Source organism: Muscardinus avellanarius (assembly GCF_963383645.1).
Source record: "Muscardinus avellanarius genome assembly, chromosome: 3".
In the NCBI taxonomy this organism is placed as follows: domain Eukaryota; kingdom Metazoa; phylum Chordata; class Mammalia; order Rodentia; family Gliridae; genus Muscardinus; species Muscardinus avellanarius.
Genome location: NC_137788.1, coordinates 18,862,314 through 18,872,503, shown reverse-complemented (window position 1 = coordinate 18,872,503; position 10,190 = coordinate 18,862,314). Strand labels below are relative to the sequence as shown.

General features: G+C 50.7%; 1 protein-coding gene across 1 annotated transcript; it reads left to right on the top strand.

Annotated features, from left to right (window-relative positions):
• Nucleotides 1-1,856: 1,856 nt before the first annotated feature.
• Nucleotides 1,857-2,939, top strand: CNR2 (cannabinoid receptor 2; the record flags this gene model as incomplete). The annotated part of the gene is made up of 1 exon (XM_080691349.1): nt 1,857-2,939. One exon carries the CDS (start codon nt 1,857-1,859, stop codon nt 2,937-2,939), a length of 1,083 nt encoding a protein of 360 aa, XP_080547475.1.
• Nucleotides 2,940-10,190: the final 7,251 nt, after the last annotated feature.

Sequence of the window (10,190 nt, the reverse complement as noted above, 5' to 3'; positions counted from 1 at the left end):
ACTGGAGGATCACGGTTGCGGACTGCCTCAGCTATTCAGTGAGGCCCTCTGCATCTTAGTGAGACCCTGTTTCAAAATAAAGGATAGAAAATAGGGCAGGGGGTGTAGCTCAGAGGTCAAATGCCTCTGGATTCCATCCCCAGAAAAAAAGTTAATTAGACTAATAATCCAATTAATTAATGAGGATCGCACAGGTTCAAAGCCAGCCTCGGGCCGGGCGTGGTGGCGCACGCTTGTAATCCCCGCGCTTGGGAGGCAGAGACAGGAGGATCGCGCAGGTTCGAAGCCAGCCGCGCGCGCTGGCTTAGGAGACCCTGTTTCCAAATATAAAATGTAAAAATAGGTCTGGGAGTGTAGCCCGGAGGTAGAAGGGCTTCCAGGAACCCCAGTACCACCAAAACAAAACAAAAACAAAAACAAAAACAAAAACAAAGCCAGCCTCGGTTATTTAGTGAGGCTCTCAGCAACTTAGTGAGACCCTGTTTCCAAATAAACTATAAAATAGGTCTGGGAGTATAGCCCGGAGGTAGAAAATGCCCTGGGTTCCACCCCCAGTACCACACACACACAAAAATGAATAGAACTAGGATATTTCCTCTTTTATAGTCCACCTTCCCACCACTTGATGTGAAGACATTCTCATCTCCATCCACAAAGAGTTGTTAAAACTTCAGCACCTTACCAAAACTGGCCAAAACAAAAAAAGGCAGAGCAAGACCACAAGGCCATAGCCCACCCCCGCCCCTCTGGCCAGATCCCAGGCCCTTGCTTTTGCTTTCCTCTCGCTTATTGGCTTTTGGGGAATTCCCTGGCTTTCAGAAGGAAGTCTTAGAATCAGTCTTTTTGAAAACAAAAGACCAAGGGGCTGAGGATGGAGTTCAGTGGAAAATAAAGAGCCAAAAAAAGCTTGTTATGGGTCTCTTCGTTTTTGTTTTGTTTTGTTTTTTTATTGGCACTGGGAATGGAAAGCAGGGGCATTCTACCTTCAAGCCACACCCCAGTCCTATTTTTTATTGTTTTGAAACAGGGTCTCACTGAGTTGCAGAGGGCCTCACTAAGTAGCTGAGGCTGTCTGTGAACCGTGATCCTCCTATTTCAGTCTCCTGAATGCTGGGATTACAAGCGTACGCCGCCACACCCGGCCTTTTATTTTTATTTTGAAACGGGGTCTCGCTATGTTGATGAGTCTCACTACTAGCTGAGGCTGTCCTTGAACCTGTGATCCTTCTATCTCAGCCTCAAAATACTGTTTTGCTTTGTTTTGGTTTGGTTTTGGTTTTGGTACTAGGGATTGAACCCAGGGCCATTCTACCTCAGAACTATATCCCCAGCCTATTTTTTTTTAAACAAGTCTCTCTAAGATACTGTGTGCTGGCCTCCAACCTTACAATCCTCCTCTCTCAGCCTCCCAAGTACTGGGATTCAGGCTCAGGAGTCACTTTTTATTTTTCCTTGCGGTACTGGGGATGGAACCCAGGGGCATTCCACCTCCAAGCTACACCCCCAGACCTATTTTTTATTCTTTATTTTGAAACAGGTTCTCACTGAATTGCAGAGGGCCTCACTAAGTAGCTGAGGCTGTCCGCGAACCATGATCCTCCAGTCCTAGCCTCCCAAATACTGGGTTTACAAGCGTGCGCCACCACGCCCATGGGTCACTTCATGTGTTCGCACAGGCCCGGTTCTCCACTTGAATGGAGGAAGGGCAAAACCCAGGTCAACCACCAGGGCAGAAGTGGGTTTTCAGCAGCTGATCCCTCCGCACAGGTGGGTTTGCTAGTGAGTTACTGGGTGAGGTTTCACTGCACTGACTGAAAAACTGTCCTCTTACTGCAGCGAAGCCCAGGCGCCGGCCCATGGAGGGATGCCGGGCGACGGGGGTGGTCAACGGCTCTGCCCACGGCTTGGATTTCAACCCCATGAAGGAATACATGATCCTGAGCGGCGCCCAGCGGGTAGCAGTGGCGGTGCTGTGTGCGCTGCTGGGCCTGCTGAGCGCCCTGGAGAACCTGGCCGTGCTCTATCTCATCTTGTCCTCCCGCCGGCTCTGCAGGAAGCCCTCCTACCTGTTCCTTGGCAGCTTGGCAGCCGCTGACTTTCTGGCCAGTGCCGTCTTCGCCTGCAACTTTGTCAATTTCCATGTCTTCCATGGCGTGGATTCCAAGGCCGTCTTCCTGCTGAAGATCGGCAGTGTGACCATGACCTTCACGGCCTCCTTGGGCAGCCTGTTGCTGACCGCCGTTGACCGCTACCTCTGCCTGCGCTACCCACTGACACACAAAGCTCTGCTCAGCCACAGGAGGGCACGGGTGGCCCTGGGCGTCATGTGGGTCCTCTCGGCCTTGGTCTCCTACCTGCCTCTCATGGGGTGGACCTGCTGTCCCAGCCCCTGCTCTGAGCTCTTTCCGTTGATCCCTGACGACTACCTGGTGAGCTGGCTCCTGCTCACTGCCCTCCTCTTCTCCGGCATCGTCTACACCTACGGGCACGTCCTGTGGAGGGCCCGTCAGCACGTCGCCCGCTTGGCTGAGCACCAGGACAGGCCGGTGCCCGGGATGGCCGGGGTGAGGCTGGACGTGAGCTTGGCCAAGACCCTGGGGCTGGTGCTGGCCGCGCTGTTCGCCTGCTGGCTCCCGGTGCTGGCCCTCATGGTCCACAGCCTGGTGGCCACGCTGACCGACCAGGACAGGAAGGTCTTCGCCTTCTGCTCCTTGCTCTGCCTCCTCCATTCCATGGTCAATCCTGTCATCTACGCCCTGCGGAGTGGGGAGATCCGCTCTGCTGCCCGCCACTGCCTGCTCCGCTGGAGGAATCGCCTGAGGGGGCGCGGGCCTGAGGGGCAGGAGGAAGCCCCCAGGCCCTCCGTCACCGAGACCGAGGCTCCTGTGAGCGTCACCCTGGTGCCGGACGTCAGAGGTCCGCTCTGCTCGGAGGGCTGAGGAGGCCTCTTTGCTCATTTTAAACAACCCACGTCAGAAACTCATCTCTCCCTGGAGGAGAAAGAGTGATCTGGGCCCATTCATCATGCTTAAAACAATCCCAGAAGCTTGGGCCCCATTTTGCTGAGGAGGCTGGGACAGGCTCCTGGAGGGAGGCCTGGCCGTCCATGCCCACCTGTTCAGGTCTCTTGGAGAGCTGGGCCTGCGGGGAGGGACAAGATAAGCCGTAGGCGCAGGGCCAGGGCCGGGCTCACATCATGGCAAGTCAGGAAGACCTTCCCAGCAAGCAGCTCGGCGCCTGCAGCCTCAGGCCTGGGGAGCAGAGGAGCCTCCGGCCACAGTGAGGGAATGCAAGGAGAAGAGGGACCATTCTCCTGGGAACTCGGGGCATCAACGAGATGGCCAAGCAGGGTGCGGTGGCGTACACCTGCGATCCAGGATTTGGGAGGCTGAGACAGGAGGATCGCACTTTGCACATTAGCCCCAGAAACTTAGTGAGGCTCTCAGCAATTAGTAGGACCCTGTTGCCCCTGGATTCAATCCCTAGTAATACACACACACACACGCACACACACACACACGATGGGATGAGCACTATGAAGTCCTTGGTCCTGGCACTATGAAAACCCCACCTCCGGGTACCCTTGCCCCCTGGGACCAAGAGTTGTGATGTGCTGAGGGCCTAGGGTGTTCACTCTCAGAAATAAGGAACCAACTTCCAGGACGCTCAGGACATATTGTCAGGGCAAGGGCCCTCCTGACACCCTGATAATCCCTGTTAAAGCCACTGTGACTTCGTACATCCCTGGGGGACCTGGAGGAGGCTAGGGTCCCTGGAGACGCAGACTCTTCAGAAAATCCTGTTCACCCTGTGACATCCCGCTTGGGGGCGCTACCAGAAGCAAGCAGTGTCCCAGTATCATGGGGCTCCAGGAAAAAGAGAGTCACCAAGTGTCTAAGTGCCCGAGTGTTCCCAGCCCTCCCTCAACTCAGCCCCTTGGACCCCACCGAGTAAGTGGGGGGAAGGGACATCCCGCCCTGTGTGCCAGGCTCAGGGCTGACCATCTGTTAGCCCCAGCAAAAATACAACCCCACATTTTTGAAGATCCCAGGTACCTGTGTTTCAAGTATTGGGGGTGGGCTAGATGTGGAAGGGGGGGCACAACCTGTCATCCCAGTACATGGGAGGCTGAGACAGGAAGATTGCAAGGTCTGAGGCCAGCCTCAGCAACTCAGCAAGTCTGTCAACAACTTTACGAGACCCTGTTTCAAAATAAAAAATAAAAATAGGGCTGAAGGAATAGCCCAGAGGTAGAAGGCCACTGGGTTCCATACCCAGTATTACAAAAGATAAGTAAATAAAAATAAAAAATAAAATAGAGCTGGGGGTTTAGCACAGAGATAGAACACCCCTGGCTTCAATCCCCAGTACCAAAGTAAATAAATAAATATGGGCGGTCTCCCACTGGAGGCAATATAGTTAGTGGCAGGAAGGATTGTATAGGGATTCTAATTAGACTATAGAGGCAATAAAAGGGAAGATAATGATTAATCATGTCCTAAAATTAAAATAAAAAATAAACATGTCTTCACTGGGTGCTCACACAGTATCCTATGTCCAGTTACTCCTCTCTGCCTCATAAGTGCTGGGCTCTGTGCTCAGTCAGGACATCCATTCCTGACTGAGGCTCTGCATCTACATTCTCATAAGAAGACATCCAATAAGTGAATAAAGAAGATAAAGCTGGCTAGGGGGCACATGCCTGTAATCCTGGTACCTGAGAAGCGGGGACAGGAGGATCCCAGGTTCAAGGACAGCCTCAGCAAGTACTGAGACTCATCAACTTAGTGAGATTCTGTTTCAAAAATAAAGATAAAATAGGGCTGGGGGTGCAGCTCAAAGATATAATGCCCCTGAGTCCAATTCCCCAGGAAAACACACACACACACACACACACACACACACACACACACACACACACGATAGTTACAGCCAGGCATGGTGGTACACACTTGTAATCCCAGCATTTGGGAGGCTGAGACAAGAGGATCATGGTTCACAGGCAGCCTCAGCTACTTATGAGGCCTTTGCAACTCAGTGAGACCCTGTTTCAAAATAAATAATAAAAAATAGGGTTGGAGATGTCTCTCAGAGGTAGAATGCCCTTGGGTTCCATCCCCAGTACTGCAAAAAAAAAGTTACAGATAGTACAATGAAGGAAATCAGTAGGGTCATGTGACAGGTATTAAAGAGGTAACTGTAATATATATATATATATATATACATAATATATATATACATAATATATATAATATATATATATTATATATATATTAGCAGTGTGACCTCAGGAGGTTTCCTTGTCTGTAAAATGGACACAGGCCATCTTCATAAGGTTATTATGTAACATTATATAATCTTATGTGAAGATTAAGTGTAATTAGGCCTATAAAAGCATTTAGTTGCCGGGCGTGGTGGCGCACGTTTGTAATCCCTGCGCTTGGGAGGCAGAGACAGGAAGATCGCGCAGGTTTGAAGCCAGCTGCGCACGCTGACTTAGGAGACCCTGTTTCCAAATAAAAATGTAAAAATAGGTCTGGGAGTGTAGCTCGGAGGTAGAAGGGCTTCCAGGAACCCAGTACCACCAAAAAAAAAAAAAAAAAAAAGCATTTAGTTGCGGGGCATGGTGGCACACACTTGTAATCCCAGAATTTGGGAGGCTGAGACAGGAGGATGGCAGGTTCGTGGCCAACCTCAGCTACTCAGTGAGGCTCTGTTTCAAAATAAAGAATGAAAAATAGGGCTGGGGGTATAGCTCAGAGGTAGAATGCCTCAGGGTTCTATCCCCAGAACCACAATAATACTAATAATCTTGCAAAGAGAAAAATACAGAAGAAAAATAAAATACTCTAGACACTGTGTTTCTTTTTTACTCCCAGAATAAGGAAGTGCTTGGCTCTATCAACCTGGGCTCTGGCCTCTGCTGAACGCAAGGCAAGAAGTTGGTGGGGAGAGGCAGAGTCTGATGTGTGGAGACCTGGATTCTGGTCCCGCCTTTAGTCCAAACTAACCATGATCTCGGGCAACTCCTTTGCCCTTGCTGGCCCTCGGTTTCTCTCCCTGTAAAATGTGAAGAATAGGGACGAGGAAGCTACTGAACACCTGCAAAGTCCTTACAACTCTGATACGCTGCTGTTCGCCCACTGGTGGTGAGGACCGGTTGTGCCATGCGGGATCATGAGACTCCGGACGAGGGTGCTCCCCCACGTCCCGACTGAGCATGCGCGGCATGTGTCCCCCTGCAGAGGAACGTGGTAACTTTCCTGCCAGGAAAGGTCCACTCAGGTACTCCCTGACTCTCCATCTTCAGAACCTGATATTCTAACAATGTTCCCTGGTGGCAGCCTGTACTGGGTCATGTTGTTGTTTTGCTTTTGTGGTGCTAGGGCTGGAGCCAGGTCCTTGCGGACACTGGGCAAGCGCTCTATCGCTGAGTTACGACTACTGACCCTGGGTTATGTCCAGTCAGATTCCAGGCTCTTGGAAATGTCTCAGGATTCCCAAAGCAAGTTCGATAAATTAAACAGCAAATGATCACAGCCAGCCTTTCCCTTTCAGTACCCACTTTTCTTTTTTTTATTTTTTCTTTTATTTATTTTTTGGTGGTACTGGGGATGAAACCCAGGGGCTTTTCTAGCTCTGAGCTATACTCCCAGACCTATTTTATAGTTTATTTGGAAGCAGGGTCTCACTAAGTTGGTGAGAGCCTCACTCAGTGGCTGAGGCTGGCTTCGAACCTGTGCGATCCTCCTGTCTCAGCCTCCCAAGCACTGGGATTCCATCTCCAGCCCAATTTTTTTTTTCCCGGGTTTGGGGATGGAACGCAGGGGCATTCAACCTCTGAGCTACACCCCCTGCCCTATTTTTTTATTCTTTATTTTGAAACCGGGTCTCACTGAGCTGCAGAGGGCCTCACTAAGTAGCTGAGGCTGTCCGTGAACCGCGATCCTCCAGTTTTAGCCTCCTGAATGCTGGGATTACAAGCGTGTGCCACCATGCCCCGCTCCAAGCCCAATTTTTTATTCTTTATTTTGAAACAGGGTCTCACGAAGTTGCGCAGGGCCTCATTAACTAGCTGAGACTGGAGCCGGGCGTGGTGGCGCACGCTTGTAATCCCAGCATTCGGGAGGCTGAGACCGGAGGATCGTGGTTTGCAGACAGCCTCAGCTACTTAGCGAGGCCCTCTGCAACTCAATGACACCCGGTTTCAAAAATAAAAAATAAAAAAATAAGGCAGGGGGTGTACCTGTGAGGTTGAATGCCCCTGGGTTCCGTCCCTAGACCCGCAATAAATAAATAAATAAATAAATAAATAAATAAATAAATAGATAAATAGCCGAGGCTGGCCGTGAACCCCCAATCCTCCTGTCTCAGCCTCCCAAATGCTGGAATTACAAGCATGCGCCACCCATCTGGCTCATTTTCCCCCTTCTCTCCCCTTGTAATACCTCTTTTCATCTTCCCTCTACCTCATTATACGTATTAGTAGACCCTCCCAACTGGTATGCCTTCTTGGGGGCTTCTAACCTATGTGTTGGCTCAGAGGAGCTCTGTTGCCTGTAGCCTGCTGATGACACAAAAAACAGATGAGAGCAACCAGGAAGTCCAAGACATACAGGCACCTGCAGAAACAGAAAAAGAACCCACAGCTGCAACTCAGTACCCGCTGACTACATAACGGATGCAGTAAAAGCCACAAAAAATTTTCCCTCCACCCCTTCCTGCAACTCTTAAAACTCTGCTGACAGCCCTTAGCCACTGCTGGCTGTTGGGTTGCTTTTATTCTGTATACCAGCACCACAAGACCTGCCAATAAAAGCTCATCTCAGAGTCCTTTTGTCCCTCCCTTGTCCTTTTTTGATCCATAATTCTAACATTTGGTGCCGTGACTCAGATCGCCACCTGGGGGTCATGGAGAAGGACTCCGGTAGGACCGGCCACAAGCTGCTGGCGTCTCTGCACACCACCGATTCGGACCTAGAGGTATTCACCTTGGCTCCTTTGCCTCCTCCCATCATCCTTTACACTCCATTTTCCATCCCCTTGTGTAGCATCTTCCTCTCTGGGTTGTATCTGCTCCATTCTGACTCCCTTGAGGAGCACAGTCAGCCTTCCAGCCTACTAATATGTGACCTCCTGGCCACCCATAGTAATTGGGAGTCCCTGAGACCTTTGTGGCCTATGGCCTATGTAGGGGGTGTATATCCTACACAATAGGATATTTTTGGTTGACTGTAAACTTCTAGGTTCTTGTCTAGGGGCAACAAAAACCTCCCTCCTCCTCCTCCTCCTCCTCGTCCTTCTCCTCTTCCTCCTCCTCCTCCTTCTTCCTTCTTCTTCTTCTTTTCTCTCTCTCTCTCTCTCCTCTCCTCTCCTCTCCTCTCCTCTCCTCTCCTCTCTCCCATCTCTCTCCCCTGTCCACGTTTCTCCCTCTCGCTGTCACTATACCCTATGACCTGCTCCCCTCACACCCTTGAGCCCCTGATATCCTGACAGGACCGGTCCACCAGGGATCTTACTACACTCTCCTCTGCTGGGGGCGTGGGATGCCACCGCTCAGGACTTTGGAGCATGCCCTTCTGGAGATTCTCTCCCTACAGGGATGCCCTCTAGAGAGATCGCCTCCCACGCCCTTAGGGGTGCCCAGTCATCTACGTTTTCATCCTGCTGTTCCCAGTTGTTATCATTTCCCTTCTAATATTTGTGTCTGTGGTCTTCTTAGCGTGATCTGTCCCCATACCTCCACTCGTGAACATTCCCTCCTCACCTTCACTTACTGTCAGTTCCTTCTCATTACTGCCCTGGTCCTTGATCTCTACACCTACCTTCCCCTTACTAACCATGGGAACTTTTCAATGTAAACCTGCTGCCTTCATCCCCCTCCAGTGCCTCCTCCAGTCTCTAAAGCAAATCGGCCTCTCGGAGACCATTAAACCTAAGCATTTTTGCTTTTACTGCACCACAGCATGGCCACAGTGTAAGCTAGACACTGGCTCTGTCTGGACTGAGACTGCTATCCTTAATTTTGAGATCCTAACCAATCTAGACAACTTGTGCCACTGTACCGGCAAATGGTCTGAAATCCCTTATGTACAGGCCTTGTTTTGCCCTCCGTGTGCGCCCCTCCCTCGGCACCCGCTGTGATGCTCACCAAGTTCTCCTGCCCAAAACTATGCCCCAGACTCCCTCTGCTCCCCACCCCCTTCCTCATCTTCCACCAACTCTGCCTTCGCCACCAAAGAAGTGGCGACGAGCCCCTTATACAGCAGACGCCTGGGCTGTCCCCTCTCACCCTCCACCACCTCGCCCACAACCCCTTCCCCTCTCCTGCTCTCCCTTCCCCAAAGCCTAATCCTCCACCTGACCCTCTCCAACACCAACCCCCGAACTGGCTCCCCACTTTGGTGGCTCCTCTTCGCCCTCTCCTGTTTTCCATCAGACTCGCTCACATCCTTCCAAATCTGGGTTGTACCCTCTTAAAGATGCGGCAGGGCTTGAAGGAGTCGGTAAGGTCCACATCCCCTTCTCTCTCTCTCACCTCACTGAAATTGAAAAATACCTAGGATCCTTCTCGACTGCTCCAGTTAAATTTAGAAAGGAATTTAGGTACCTAACTTGAGCTAAGACTTGACTTGGCATGGTATTTTTGTCATCCTCTCCTCTACAATGACCCCCGATGGAAAAGAGTTTGGGCATCGTCGCAGGCATATGGGGACGAGATCCTTATGACCAACTCCAGGTGTCCTGTGAGGTTCTGTCGCCGTTCCCTGCCAAGACCTTGGCTGGGACTACCAGGTGCCATATGAAGGAAATGGGCCTTCAGCGGGCAGAACCACTCGAGACCACATGGTCATCTGCATTATCGCAGGTCTCCAAAACACATTTCATAATGTTGTTAACTTAGACAAACTCCGCCTCATATCTCGGGAAAGGGATAAAAATCCAGCCCAGTTTCTTTCTTGTCTAACAAATATTTTAATCCAATATACCCATTTTGACCCTAACTCAAAAAAAGGAACATTTATGTTCAACCATCATTTTCTCTCACAATCAACCCCAGATATAAAAAAAAAAAAACACTTAAGTGCTTGGAAAGGGGTCCCAAGACTCCCCAGGGAGTGCTGTTAGAATTGGCATTTAAAATTTTTAATAACCAAGCCGGGCGTGGTGGCGCACACTTGTAATTCCCG